Source organism: Clarias gariepinus, chromosome 10, assembly GCF_024256425.1.
Source record: "Clarias gariepinus isolate MV-2021 ecotype Netherlands chromosome 10, CGAR_prim_01v2, whole genome shotgun sequence".
NCBI lineage: Eukaryota > Metazoa > Chordata > Actinopteri > Siluriformes > Clariidae > Clarias > Clarias gariepinus.
In genome coordinates this window covers 21,292,166-21,308,462 of record NC_071109.1, presented here as the reverse complement: position 1 = coordinate 21,308,462, position 16,297 = coordinate 21,292,166, and the positions used below count along the sequence as shown (strand labels likewise).

The 16,297-nt window shown below is 38.5% G+C and overlaps 1 protein-coding gene across 1 annotated transcript in view; it reads left to right on the top strand.

Annotated features, from left to right (window-relative positions):
• The first annotated feature begins 8,270 nt into the window (after positions 1-8,270).
• Positions 8,271-16,297, top strand: part of snx25 (sorting nexin 25) — a 51,081-nt gene continuing 43,054 nt past the window's right edge. Inside the window, exons 1-2 of the mRNA XM_053505901.1 lie at positions 8,271-9,241; positions 11,941-12,025. Coding sequence (XP_053361876.1) covers positions 8,939-9,241; positions 11,941-12,025 — 388 coding nt within the window. The 5' untranslated portion in view covers positions 8,271-8,938. The remainder of the gene's footprint in view (positions 9,242-11,940; positions 12,026-16,297) is intronic.

Below are 16,297 nucleotides of genomic sequence, written 5' to 3'. Positions count from 1 at the left end.
AGTCCTCCGGTAATCAGCCATCCGAGCCGGCCTGCAGCCGAGCTACTGCATCGTCTAGACCACCGCCTGTAGCTGTTTCGCCTGTGCCACAGCTGGACTGTGATCAGCTAATTGCCGAGCAGGAGAAGGATCCGGTGCTGTAGCAGGTACTAGGTTTGATTAAAGCGGGCCTGAGACCGGATTATACCACGGTCGCTCATCTGGGACTAGAGGTAAAAGCTCTCCACTCGCAGTTTACCCGCCTGGCATTGCGGGAAGGTTTACTCTACTGCCACTGGGAACGGCCGTGTGGCGCTGGCGAATATTTTCAGCTGCTGGTGCCGCGGACTTTGCGGGCATGTGTGCTGGGGATGGTTCATGGGCATGCGGGTTCGGGACACTTCGGAGTAACTAAAACTCTGCGGCGTTTGTGCGCTCGCTTCTATTGGCCGGGCTGTCATACTGATAGCGAACTCTTTATTCACAGATGCGACGTCTGCACGGCAAGGAAGGGCCCTACCCAGTGCTTGCAAGCACCCCTGCTGGACCTTCGGGTGGGGGCACCTATGGAGCGTATGGGCGTGGACATTCTAGGGCCATTTCCCATTTCCAATCGCGGGAACTGGTATGTGCTGGTATGTTCCTGACCAGAGCGCTTCATCACGGCTCGAGTGCTGGTGGATGAGGTGTACAGCCGATTCGGCGCCCCGGAGCAGTTACATAGCGATCGAGGTGGACTTCGAGGTGGAGGTGTTTGCGGCGGTGTGCGAGTGCCTCGGGATAAAAAAGACCCGCACCACGCCCCTTCATCCGCAAAGTGACGGCCTCGTGGAACGGTTCAATTGGACGCTCACCACACCAACTCGCCATGCTTACCAGCGACCGGCAGAAGGATTGGGACGAACATTTGCCTCTCGTGCTCTGGGCATATCGCACAGCAGTGCAGGAGTCCTCACAGCTGACGCCAGCTGCGTTAATGTTCGGCTGGAGTTGCGCACTCCTGTGGACCTTGTGTTCGGACCACCTCCACAATTGGATTTACACATAAAGCCTGGGTTGGATAATTTTTGTTCTTTAAAAGACAAAAGCAGCAGCCTTAAGCAGCGCGGTGTGTATGACACTCACAGCCGGTTGCGAGACTTTGCTACTGGGGAGCAGGTTTGGGTGTATTCCCCCGGAAGGAAAAGGGGGCTCTCGCCTAAGCTTATGTCTCACTGGGTGGGCCCCTGCACAGCTCTCCGAAGTAGTCTACCAGGTGCGGTTAGCGGGGCGGTCGCGAGTGGTCGTGCTCCACCGGGACTGTCTCGCTCCCTATCAGCCCCACGCCAGCAAAACATTGAACTCTGTGGAGGCCGGTCCGCCTCAGGGAGAGGGCTGCGCCCCTTCTTCCCCTGCAAAAAGGAGTCAGTGTTCACAACGCCAGCGCCGACCACCGTCACGCCTCCAAGACTGAGTTCGTCATTGTGACCGGGGACAGTCACAGCTTGGGTGGGGGCAGTGTGGCGTGGGCGGGGTTTCGACTGGCAACCATCATGCTTTGCGGGAGTGGTTGTTGTGTGTTCACCCTGTTGGGGAAAAGTGTTTGGATTAGTGGCTTCAGCCATGTTGTGTGTGTGTGTGTGTTAGGTGTGTGTTCTATTTACTGTTAGTTATTTATGCTGAGGCTAAATTGGATGTGGTTCTTTAGAAAGGTGTTGCTCATGCTATACAGTGCTGTGCTTAATTAAGTACTCCCAACCATTTGCATTGGGCAGCAAGATAGCTCACTTGTCTCTCCAAGTTCCTTCTTAGCGGTTAAAAACGCTATAATATACTATATATATATATATATATATCAAAAAGTGGACCTAAGCTTCTATTAGGACTGTCTCTCAAGTGCAATAATATCCATGAACAGTTAGGAACATCTCAATAGTATTGTAAGTTCAAACTATTATCAGTGCTTTCCATTTTGTTATTCAAGGCCAAAAGAGCCAACTCATGTCTTTGTCATACCAGAGGAAGAGATGTGCAACTCTTTGCTCTCAACAAATCTCTGACCTCCCACGAAGCAGGCTTTCTTTCCATTCTTCAGTGCTTCTGCCATTGAGGGCCACAAAACCTATCTGTTTTTACCGTCTGGTTTGCAGAGATCTTCACCAAAGGGTAATTGGTTGTTTTGCAGAAATGTAAGAAGAAGAAACCTTTTGGCTGCTCCCCACACCACATCACACTGCCAATGCAAATGGCAAATGAAGATCGGTTTTGGTGCATTCTAATCGTTCTTTCTGTGTCCAGGGTTACAAGAGATGTCTATGCAGCAAGAAAGCCCTATTTTATCCTCTGGGTAAACAGCTTGACAGATCCCTAAGGCTTCCGGATGAGCGTCTTCATTTTCTTTCTTTTGGAGTCGGTATAATTTCAAGTTCCATCATACGGAGTAGGATTTCCTCTCACACATGTCTGGGATACATTTTCTTTTAGCTCTTTAATGTCTGCAAGGATGACATAAATTTTCTTGTGCAACACCGCAATTCTTGTCTCCAGTTTTTCCCTAAACCATCCACTCTTTCATTAATTAGCAGAGTGGCTGTTTCAATAATATTGTTGCTGTGCAGATTTAAAATTTTTCTATATTCCTTTGGTGCAGGAGGGTCTAATGGAGTAAGCGGAGGTGGGGGACAGTTAGCATCCACACTACTTCACTGCACTCCATTAAAACATTTGAGCTAGCTGGCATAGTTCGCATTCACAATTTTGCCATGATTAGAGTGGCAACCACGTGTGCACGTTTTGGATTGTTTTTTACTGGATATTGCTCTCAGAATGTTCTCCTATTCAATGCTGTTTTTCAAGGAACCAATTAAGAGTGTAAAACCATAAAGGAAAACTGTCTCAATCAGTAGCATGGCAAAAAAAAACAGTTTGGCAAATTCTTTTATTCATATTTATTTCTATTATAAGCTTTAATTCTCTTTTAGGGTCACTGGCAGTCGTATAAGCATTTCACTACATTTCGTACTGTGTATGACTGTGTACATGACAAATAAAATTTGAATTTGAGTTAATCACAAAACATCCTCACCATGGCAATCTTAAGACCAAACTGCAGTTCTGCGAATGATTTAACAACAAGTTGTGAGAAATAAAGTTTGGGATCATGAAGTTATGCCGCAGTGCATCTTGTAAAATTCGCCATGTTGGATGCAACACGTTTTGTTTTGCAGTAGCCAGCCCATATTTATTCAGTGTTAGCGATCAGGTGCAAAACTATTTGCTCTGTCTTCTCTTATATTAATTGCCTTTGCATTTAATTTGTTAGTAAAATGTTAAAAATGCGAGGCAGGGGACTGACTTCATTCTAAAAGATGGGAAAGCAGATGGCTAAGTCGACATTGCCTCAGGCCTCCCAACTCCAAGCCAGACTGCCTGGGAGCAGAAAAAAAAAAGAATCCATCCTACTACAGTATGTACGGCAACATAGTTAATAAAATCAATATCAATACAAAATGATACAGAAGAAACCACAGATAATTCCTAATTTTATAAATATACTATAATGTGTTTTACAGTCTCACCTAGGTATTTAATTTATTTTGTGTAAAATTGTTTATAATAATAACTAAATAAATAAATACAACAAGGTTAAAGCCATTAAAGCCATTAAGTGCCCTGTTTAGACGGGCAAAAGTCAATGTATGTAGCCATGTCATCGCTTTATGAGTATAATATCAGGTAAGTAATAAAACAAACTAGTATTACCCATGATGCTATTAAAATATGTAGTTCTAAATAGTCTAAAAATATATGTGCTGTTCCAAATATCTGAATAAACCTTAAAAGTAAGGCAGAGGCAAAAGGTTTGCTGGTTCGCCAAGCCACAATCTTACTATCACATTTTTTTTATTCATAGTAAAAAGTGTGGAAGGAGAAACTGTTCATAGCTGGACTGGTAGCTGGGTATCCAGCACTGCAACCTCATAGTACAATTCTATTATTGTTTAAATGTAAATAACTTTAAACAACCCATTACCTCAGGTGCACTTATTATCAGCGGTTAAACATATTTATCAAAAAACACTTACAAGCAATAAAACAATTGATAGGATCAATGTGACAAGGTCCTTCATTGTGTTATCACTGTGTTATGTCCTATAGTTACAAAGTTGAGTGGAAAAAGTTCTTTAAAGGTCATTTGTTGTATTGAAAAGCATGACATTTTGTATACTTAGCCAGTCCAACATGGTGACATAGCTTTCAGCAGGTTATAGTCGGTGAACTGCTTCACATCCAGGTGTTGTTTTAAAAAAAAGTTTTCCCTATGAATCATTGGTTTCGTAGTTTCGCATCAATTTTAAAATACTATTATTTCCACAGTACCTGAGTGAACTGCTAGTGTTTTAAGATCTGCCATGTCTACTCCTCTAAAAGGATGCAGGCTGCTTAGTTAATACCTTATATTATGGTACCGACAAAACCAAAGCTTTTTCTTACAAAGTTATGGAACAGCTTTCCTATTAATGTTTGGAACTCAGATAGAGTCTCAATGTTTAAATCTAGGTTGAAAAAAAATTATTGAGCCAAGCCTTTTGTGAATAGATTTGTCATAGATAATGGTACAGATCTGGGGGTCTCGTGGATGTAGGTTTATGCTAAACAGGTATGTTTGGATGCTGTCTTTTGGATGTTCCTTTTAGTTATGCGGCCATAGTTAGTCCTACTAGAGTCACTGCTTGCACTTTGCGCAAAATATACATTGACCTTATACATTAACAGACTGTGATTATACCTAACTATTTTCTCTCTCTCTCTCTCTCTCTCTCTCTCTGTCAAGGTGCACATAGCACTCCTAAGTTGCCATGTCTGGATCAGTATGATTCATCATGGTGCCCTGCTTTTAATTTAAATACTGGTCACATTGAACTTTTAGGCTCGCTCCTGAGGATGACCTTGTGTGGTCTGCACAGGATGTGTTTGGTCCTGGACTTGGATAATGCAGGCAGTTTTTCTCCAATGGTTTGTGAATATAGTTGCTCAATGGTTTAGAAGCAAGATTCCTGCCAACAGTTTTGTACCTGAGACTCCAACAACAAATGTGGATTTCATGTTAACTTAAAAACTTTTCCCGTTATACTAAGTCTAGTCTACTTTTAGTTTCATAGCACACAGTATGACCGGAAATCAATCTCTGCTCTATCTATCTGATCCAAATGAGGATGGGTTGCCAATTGAGTCTGGTTCTTCTCAAGGTTTCTTTCTACTTTCATCTCAGAGAGTTTTTCCTTTCCACCATCACCGTCAGGGACAAACTAATAATTATAAGATTTACATATCTGTTCATTTTTTAAACTTATCTCAGTACTGAATTGCGACAATGCCTGTCATTAAAGTGTTACATAAATAAACAAAACTGAATTAAGAATAGTTTTTTAAATAGTTGTAATATTTACTACTAAAAGAAACGTAATCTTTGTTTAGTAGTAAATATTTTAGTATATTACTATGCCACTATGATCTCTGTTTAGGTGCAATATATATGCTACAAGCCGTTATAATATACTGTACCTAGTGGTGTGCCTGATCAACCTGCTAATAAATGTGAAGTATGCATACAAACACAATGACAACTCAATGTTTAGGGGCAAAAATTCTTACACATGGAGTTACAACAAAGAAGCAATTTTTTAAAGTTCACAATTTAAACAGCAGATGTCGCAAATACCCATAAACCTGAACACCTACTGTATGTAGTACTGTTTTTGCTTGTTCTATTCAAACTGACTGCATACAATTGCTTTGAACTAATTACATTTCTTATGTATATAAGAAAGGAGACACTAAAGGAGACGTGTTATGCAAAATTCACTTTTTAGGCATTTAAGAAAGGGTCTATGGTTGTTATGAATGCATAAAACATGAGTAAAAAACATTTCCTGCTGTTTGTTCTTTGTCTCAAGCAAATCAGATTTTGCCCTGTAGTGACCTCTTATACCATGAGATCCTCCCATGGCTCAATGCTCATCTCTGCTCCGTTCTGCCTAGCTCTGCCATTCTCTGGGTGTTATTTTTAGGAATTACTGTAAATAAGGTTAGGCTAGCAGGTAGCAACTCACTGTTAATAGGTAACCTAGCATTGTTAAGCTCATAAAAAGAGTTAGTTTAGCCATTAGTGGTTAGCAGGTATCGACTAACCGCTGAAGATGATCTAGTGATCTTTAGCTCTAAGAAGGGCTGACTTAGCTGTTTGCAGTTAGTGGCTACCCAAATCGTAACCTAGCAATCTTCAAATGATTAAGAAGTGCTAGATTAGCCAGTGCCAGTGAGCAGATTAAAAATCTTAAGAAAGGCTGTGTTAGTGGTTAACAGCCAACTGCTTATGGCTGACCTAGCCTTCTCCACTACTAATTGTGTTTTTTATTTTTATATTACCAAATATTAAGGGATGCCCTCATGAATTTACGCTTACATATATTTTCCCCTTCCATCTTTCCATCCTACTTTGTTTGACAGAAATGCTGGAGGGATAATCCACTGCATCCAGCGGCTGGGGTTTGAGCATTAGCTGGGAGTCGAACCCTGGCCTTCTGATCAGCACTAAAACAACTTGCTTGTTGCCTAAATGCATGATCAGAGTTGTATTTTAGCTGGAAAATTACAGACACATTTTGGATACCTCAAAGACCATTTACAATAGTTGTAAAGGTAGTGTCTATTAGACCAGCTGAACACACATTAAAAGAACATATTACAGTCGAGTCCCACCTCCTCCCACAGTCCAAAAACATTCAGATTAGGCTAACTGACGTTCCCAAATTTCCCACAGTGTGTGTGTGTGTGCTGTGTGATGGACCCTGCCTTGTGTCCAAAGTCTCCTGGGATAGGCTCAAGGCCCTCCACGACCCTGTATAGGATAAGCAGTATACTGTAAAAGATAATTAAATGAATAAATGAATGAATAAATTATAGCCGATATTGTAGCACACAATCAATATTTTATTTTATGTTGTATGTAATACATACATATTATGTATATACATACATTTAATTATTAGGCGTTCAGTCTGCTTTCTGATTTCACTGTTTGCTTTTCCTTAAACTAAATGAAGCTGTGGCCAATAGGGATTGTGTATTACTATGTAGGCACCATGTTACTGAACTGAATGATCAGTAGTGTGAAGATTTTTTTTAATACTCTATGCCATGTCCTGGTCCCTCCTCTTCCTTGTTGGCTTGATAGCAGCACACGAATATTAAATTATTTTTCACACATTCCAGGATTGAAAGACTAAGAAGTGTGAAAAATTTCTGTTACTTTCTGGTTGTCATTTAGCAACACACTCTCCCTCTGGCCTCTCTTTTACTCACTTGCATGCAATTGTTTGATCATTAATTAAATTCATGCATGATGGTGCTTCAGACAAAAATACAGGGAAACTTTATGTTTTTACCTATAAGGAAAGGAACTAGCACTAAACTGACTTTTCCTACATAAGACTGAATCTACAAATGTACAGGGATACACTTAAAAAGGATTGTGATTATGGATTATTCCGGGTACACTATAGAACCAGAAATATGAGGACACATGACAACTAAACATCCCAATACGAAACCATGGACATGTGATGTCTGTCACCAGGATGTTGGCCGCAGATCTTTTGGGGGCTGTAGGTTGAGGGGTGGGGCCACTGAGAAATGGGAATCAGAGATGTTTTTCCGGTGCATTTTCTGGTGGGTGTTCGATTGGATTAGGATCTGGGGAGTTTGAAAGCTGGGTCTTTATTTGCTGAGCCCCGTGTGCGACAGGCTGTGTTGCACTGGGCGTTCTGGTGCCTTTCTTATGTCGTCAGCATCATCTTTTTTGTGGGATATATATATATATATATATATATATATATTATCATGTGTGTATATATATATAACATCAACAACATACAGAATCCGGAATGCATGTACAGTATACAAAACCTGGAAAGATTTCCCCTGGGTATAAATCTTTTGCCATTTCCATTTTTTCAAAAACTACACTTGAAATATTAAATGAAAATATTCCCTAAGATGAAACCTAAAATCCCTAAAATAAACCATAAATACTATCATTTTCTTTTTCCCCCGTGCATGATTTGTCCCGATTTAGTTACACAAACATTACAAGCCGAACCGTTTTTCTTCCGCATGCTTATTTGAACACATGAAACGCTACTAACTGACTGACCCATTAGGTGGGGTGCGCAGTTTTGCGCTAATCGCTGATTGGTCCACAAGGGTCACGTGCCATGGAGACGCGTTTCCTCTGCCGAAAGGCTGTTGTGACGAAAACCATCGTAACCTAAACAAACGCTGTTCGGTTTGTGATATGATTTTGGAATTCTTCCCTTTCAGCTGTGGATTTATTCATACTGGACTTCACGTATCCAGAATGCGATGATTTTATTGTTTTTTCCCCCTCTGGGTGTTGTGCTTTTCATTTGCCGGGTTGGAAACTTGAGCGCTCGCGCACAGATATGTGAATTAATATCATTAAACTAGCCGTTAGCTCCGTAAACACCGGTGTCCTAATTAGCTAAGCAAAGTTGATAGGTGTCTGTTTGGTGTTTATTTGGCTTGTTATTTGTAGACATTTTAGGTTAATACTCTGCTTTGACTACTTCAGGTTATATTTCTTTGCACATTCTCCATAATTAGACCATATAAATGCTGCAGCTGGCGTTTTCAAATCGTTAAGGTTAATGAGCTAGGGTATAATCTTTGTAGCTTACCCGTGTTTACACACACATACACACAGAGACACAGAGAGAAGCAAAATGGATAGCTGTACATTTTCTGTGGGTTTCAGGCGTTAAGTAGCGGTCCAGCCTGTACGTAGCAGCTTCATCCATAAAAGCAAGTACAAAGTGGCTAATGAATGAAAGCCGGGCGAACACGAGGGGCATAAAGTCTGTCCTGTTAACGCCTGTGAGGCCATGTCATTTCCAGCAGCATGCATGTTAATGGCAGCAGCAGCAGCACTGGCGATGCCCCCATGCCCAGCCCCTCATGCCGCCTCCTGCCCGCGATCTCACTGGGCATCGCTGCGGCCGCGCTGCTCTTTCAGTCCGGCTACGCGGGATTTACTGTAACCTCGTTTTTCCTCAAGATCTTCATTTACATCTCTTTCGCCCTGTTCTGCTTCCTGCTGGGCAGTTTGGGCTCGATCGTCAGGAAAAGTCCACCCAAGAACATTCCAATTAATCCCTCCAAGAGGCAGTCACACAAGCTGCAGGATTTATTCAACAGATTGATGGTAAGCAGATACACATCCATATCTAACCACTCTGTAGTTTTATTTAATCATTCACTAATTTTCAGTAACTAGTTTATCCTAGTTAGGGTCACTGTAAACTAGAACAGGGTGTGAACCACTTGGATAGAATAACTAGCCATCTATGAGTATCATGCATAACCACTTCTACATTTAGAGACAAGTTAGTGCGTCTACCAATAACATCTACTGGCATCAAAGTTTTGCAGGAAGAAAATAAAGAGCCCAGAGAAAACAGAAACAGGTTCAGGTAATTTAGCATACAAGGCAGCAATACCTGCTGTGCCACCCAGCCTGGCATATGAACTCATTGGTCATTTTACCATGAAAACCCTAAGTACACTTTTAAGATATTTATTCACTAACGTATCTTGTGTTTTGTCATGAACAGTTTAAGACCTGTTCTTTGCCACTGGTGTGAGTGTATCTGGAATACCAATGACTTATTGTACTTATATTTAGTAACCTAGTAACCCAGTATGCAATAAAGGAAACTTTAAATGACATTTGTAAGTCGCTCTGAATTATAGCGTCTGCCAAATGCCTAAATGTAAATAATGTTTTTTGGATGGTGCTGCTGAGAAGAGTCCACAAAACACTGGAGTCAGTGAATGTGTAGAACGTGTAGTGTATAGTTCATTGCTGAAGATGTCTGACACACTCTTACCAATACACCATTTGCTAAGTTGCCACTATCATGTCGGTGTCGTTAAATGTACTGAGACTGGTCAACTTTTCAAATGATATCCAGTAGTTCTTGAACTATCCATTTCCATATATGGATTGGGTGGAGAGGTACTGACACATTGTTTATAGGTACAGATGTCCTATGGTTAGTAAATGCATTTTCATCACTTGAATATATTACTCCACATCGGGATGTTATTGCATCTTTAACGATGTGGCCAAGGTGTTTAAGGAGGGACTCTGATATGTAATCAAATTGGTCACACAATAAGCTACATTAATAACAACAAATTATTGTTGTTACTGCCAGCTCCCTAGCTCTGTGAATGTGTAGACAGTCTAGCCAGCACTAATGTGATACTTATAGCTGGCAAGCTGGTATGATTTGAGTCTCTTCTTTTTTTTTATACGAGCACACATCCCCGACCGAGGGTTGACCAAGGTTGTTTCTAATGGTAACGCTGCATTGTACTCAGACAGCTCTTTGTTCTTCTGACTCCATGCTATAGATTTGACAAGTAAGGAGCAAATAATCTATAGGGCCGTCATAAGTTTTCAACTACCTTGAGCTTTTTCACTTATTATAGTGTTCCCACTTGAAGCTGAGATAAATGGATGGAAGTACTTTATAGTTCTGGACTGACTGATATAAATCTACAAATAATAGGCCATACTGTTGATGTAGGGGTAAATATTAGTGTAGTTTGATAATTGATTTAGGAGATAAAAAAATCGTACATTTTACAGGCACATTACAGGCGTCAGCACTTTGTTAAATGTTCAAGCGTGGTGGTACAGTTATGAGAAACTCTATTTAACATACTATTTTAATGCACTAAATATTAAATAATAATAATAGCAACAACCCACTATCATTCAAATATCATGTGTTTAATTCCAGGTGATGCCACAGCCATGCTTAGCTGGGAGCCTAGAGAGATCAGGGCGGAGCAGTGGCACGTTTGTACTTAACGATTATAGCAACACTAGCCAATCACATGAGCTCATGCTAGCGAAAGGGATCAGATTTTCTCCAAATTAATTGGAAGCCAAAATATGCAACCTATTTTATTCTCTTATTACTGTATTTCCTATAAATTATAAAGAAACTGAAACCAACAGAATAACCTATGACTAAACAGTAAAAATGCTCCATTCTTTAAATATCATTAATGGGCTCTCACAAATGCAGAAATGCTCATCTGAAATGTGCCTGTTCTACTATACTCACTTGGTATAACACGCTGCACATAGAACAAAGCTGTTTCAGTGAATAACAAATTGAAACTCAGCACCAAACACACAGTATTTAAATAAACACAGACCTGAAATTTGACAATCACTTTGTATTTGCCAAGCCAATTATGGTTAAACCTGGGCTGCCTTAGCCAAGAGCTGGGAACTGCTTTTTATTTTTCTCTTCATTATTATTTTTGGGCTAATGTTTTTGTGCTTTTTACTCTCTGCAGAAGAGACTTGAGCTTTTTGGTGGCTTCTCCTTCCAGTGGTTGGGTGAGGGTTGACTTAAAAGCTTTAGCTCCTGCCTTTGCAGATAACTTTTCATACTCAAATTATTTACAGTACGTTGTTCTTAAGTGGAAAAAAGTGTTTGTTGCGTTAAAGTTTTTGGCACACATTCCCTCACAAGGTTTTGAAAGTTTTAGAAAAACTTTGCATATTTTAAATTTGACATTTTTTAAAGAGATTTGTTAATATTCCCAGACTGGCGACAATATATTCATGTAGTTGTTGACTCCAACTGAGAGACAATTGATCAGTGTAAATGAAGTAATTACCATCTAATTTTGATCGGCGGCCGATCAGTCAGGGATGTGTGCGCCTTTACCATATAAGATGACTGCTTGTTTATTTTAAATGCAGTTAGTTTTGCATTGGTTGTAATTCATGGTTTCTGCTTTCAGTGAATTTTCTCTGCCATGTGTCTTTCATAGGTTGTGTGTTTAACCATGTCTGTCTGTTTTTGTATTCCACAGGGACGGTTTTCAGTACCGATTCTAGACTCTGCACAAACCAGACGAGTAGTGGTGTCGCACAATGTGGACAAAGCCCTGAAAGAGGGTGAGTAGACATATTATGACAGGAATGCAAACAACTCTAATAATGTTAGTCAGTTTGTTTGTAAAATATCTGGCACTGGAGTGTTACTACCAGGAAAATTCCATCAGCAAATTTCTAATATTATTAATTACTAACTATTAATTACACTGAACATTTGATTTGATTTAAAGATTTGATTACACTGAACAAATATCCCTGAAGCAGAGGTCATGTGAATCATTCCTGATGTGCAGTGTCATTCTTCCCTTTGAAGTATAAATATAGAAAATCATATCTATCTGCAGCTTGAATGCCAGGGAAATAGGTGTCAACTAATTTTTATGTAAACTCTGTAAACCTGATATGATTAACGTGGGCAACTTAAGCTGTTCTGTCATTGAGAGTGTTAAACACTTACCTGTGTCACATGGGAGATTGTGTTCATAGACTTTTAATGTTTGGAAAGGTTTTGGGAATAGACCATCTGTCTATTGTCCTATGAGCTCCATATTTGATGACTCGCTCCTGCATGCGTAGAGTAAAAACACTTGCTATAGAGACAGACTCACATTAGAGTCCTGAGTCATAACTCAAACTTGCACATTATGATAGTGCAGTTGCCAGATAGAGCAATCCTTTTGGAGTACCATACTATCTCACTGTTTTTGTGTACCTGTGTTTTATGACAAAATGCACACAAACAAATACAAGTAATAGATAGTATACAATTATATACACACTTTTCTATTACAATGCTTTCATTAATTCAATTATCATGTAATTGCTTTAATATGTAACAAACGATAATTAAGCATTATTCAAAAAAGGCTTATTCATTGGTAGGAATACAGACTATCAATATTCATGGTGAAAGCTATTTTCTATTGATTACATTCTATAAACCGATATAATTCCCGAAGTGGATGTTTAATTATAAATAACAGTGATTTCATTAAAGTGAGAAGAATCATAGTGATTGTCTTATTAACTGTTACTACAAATGTGGCGAAAAAGACAAAGAGTATGTGAATCATCACTAGCTAACACAGACTACTCCTAGAGGCCTTTTCACTTTTGCCTTTTCTCCTCATTTCTCCATTCGTGCACTGATGTATACCTCATAAAAACTCTCTGAGCATGTTTTGAAGTTCCCTATTTGTATTTGTGACATCTCACAAAGCCCTGCATTGCTCCAAGGTCAGGCCCTGTATTATTTAAAATCAGTGATTGAGGAACACAGCACATAGGCTGGAAATTTAACAACATTGCTTTAGGTTGTTGAAAACAGAAACATAAAACATTTTGTTCCTGAACCCACATAGTTCTGATGCAGTACTTGGAAAAAACACTTATGTTTTTTTTAGTTAAACACAGATTTGCTTTTTCAAGTCTTTTATCACACTACTAATATCCTATTCATGTGTTATCGTACAGTTTGACTGTGTAACACAATTGGTCCTTTGTCAAAACATTTTTGTCACAATTTTTTTTTGTTAACAAATATGCAGTTGAGCAGAAGTACTGACAAAATAACTTGCACAACCACTGTATAATATGCTGTGTAATACTTATATGACTGACTGTGACATAAAATAGTAAGATAGGATAGAATGGAAAGATTTTACTACAATAAAAGAAAAGTTGCAATAGAATAATACAAATAAAGATAGAATTTTCATTAAAAACTAAATTTGAAATAAACATTTTGGAATAACTTTGGAATATTTTTTAAAATAAACATGCAACATACCAATTTACAGATTTACAAAAGATACAGCAAAATATAATTAAATTAAAAAATACCTATAAATTACATACAATTGTTTGAAGTGTAATTGTATACTGAAATTTTATATTTATATACTTAAATAATGTATAATTAATATATTTATTAAATATAAAATTTATATAAGACTGCAGAAGGGGTAAAAAAAAATATGCATCAAAGTACTTTTCATAAGCAATAAAGTACTGGCTTTTAGTAGCATCAAACGGTCTGGTACGATTATTGGGAGTTCTGGTTACTGGAAAACTGGTCACTGGATGTACTGGTCATTAGTAGCAAAATACTGGCTGGTTATTAAAAGTACTAGTCATTATGCATGTTATAGCACTAGTTATTGACACTGACACTGTTCATCAGATGAAGTGATGCTAATAATGCTACTAAGTAAACATTTAGTTTTAAGTATACTTCAGTAGTTAGAACTTTTTGGCCCTGCAACATTGTGGTTGCTGAAACACTGAGCTTTAATGATTATTGTCTTGAGCTGGCTTACACATGCTTCATGGTTATATATATAAAGAGAGAACACTACTGGGCATTCGTTTAAGCCTTATCAGCCACAGAGCTCTGTTGAGCTGAAGAGTTAAGCAGTACGATGACTCTATGTTAGAACATGTAGACTTTGTTTCGTTGCACAATCGTCTCCTGTATTATAGAAAAAGAGCATTTGTATTTATTATGCTTCATACTTGGACAAAAACTTTATTATTCATTTAGATGGGTATAATTGGTGGGCAATATGGAAACAAAAAATGTATATGATAATAGTAAGCTACCAAAGCAGCAGCAAACGCAGTAATTATATAAAAAGCTATAAAGTTAAATTATTCCTCCATCAATAAACTGTTACTGTATATTATTGTGAGTGTTATAGTTGATACACATTAGTATAGTTAAATACACATTTAATGTGAAAATAGTACTTCATTTACTACATGTATTTGTACAGTGGTGCCAGTAATCTAGTTTTGTAGCCTTATTATGACAACTAGTTATTGATCCTGTGATGTATACTTGTTTGTGGTTTTGTTTTGTTTTTTAAATAAGAGGTTCATTTCTATTTAAATTACAAAAAGTTTTAAATGCCTTAATTTTATAACAGGAGGTCAACAGTGACAACACAGGAAAACGTATCTTTTTTTGTAATCCTCGATGTATATTGTAAGAAGTTTGATTACCAGGAAGAGAAAATGCAGTGTACAAAAGACATTATTAAGCATACAGTTTAGCTTATTCAGCCCTTCTTCACTACTACATGCTACAACTTTTTATCAAACACACCCTCATTTACCATACGCATATTATGAACGTAATATATTTATGCATATTTAAAGGAAAAAAAATGGCAACCTTCGATTCTGACAATGACACCCACTGTTTAACAGAAAATATGATTTCCCATGGCAGTTTTTGTAGGATTGTAAGAAAACAGAATTCTGTTCTGTATGTCAGCCTGAGAGATATAGCAGATTTGATGTGTGTTACACCAGTGTAGCTATTACAAATGAGGACATGGAGGGGAAATTCCTGTGTGATTTAAAATGAGATGAACTAAAAAGATTTTTTTAGTGAGCTGCTCTTGTGTTCTCTTTCCTCTCCCATCAAGTCCATCACTGAAGGTAAGCTAGAAGTGATTGTAAGTGAGGTAACTTTGATGAGATGTAGAGATCCAAAGGAACCCCCTGCCACACGCACACACACAACAAAGAAACAGGAAAGATTTTTTTTTTTAAACAAGAACAATAATAACATAAAAAACAACTATAAATTTATTATTATTATTACAAAAATACATTGAAAAATCTGTTATTTTTTCTGATGGATCAGATCCTACACAACATTAAAGACGAAAAGGCTTTTAATAATTCAGAACACAATTTTTCTTATACAGTATTTATTTTATGAATTGCCTCATGCCCTTAAACACGTGTACATACTGAGTCCATGTTACCATGTTGCCATAAAATAAATAGTCTTATACTGATTTAGTCATGCTTTAAAGGCCAGTGTTTCCCAACGCTGGTCCTGGAGGTGCCTTTGCCCTGCATTTTTTTTAGTGTTTTCTTAGCTCATAGCAAAGTGCGTTCCCAGTTTTATGGAGAAGGGGAAACACTATATTATGCAGGTCAGGGGTTCCTCCTGGCCCAGGGTACTTGGATGTGAATTCACTTCTAGAATCTTTTGTGCTTGTGTTTATTGTAAGAAATTAGTTAAAATATTGTAATGGAAATTAAGAGCTGCTTTACCAGTGAGACCACTTCGCCTCAATCTAGTAAAGACATACAGTATTGTGTTTCGCTCTAGCAATATGTATGTAACTTATGACTGAGGTTTCTTGAATGAAATGAGAATTAGAATGAGTTTGAATTCAAGTGTTTTGAAGCACTTTCAGGTCAGCATGTTCTTTCAGTTCTTTTTAGCTTTTGCAAACACATGATGTTTTGCAATCTTTTAGACAGCTGGTGTCATGCAGGATAGTCATATGGTTTTCTGCTACCTCAGTGATC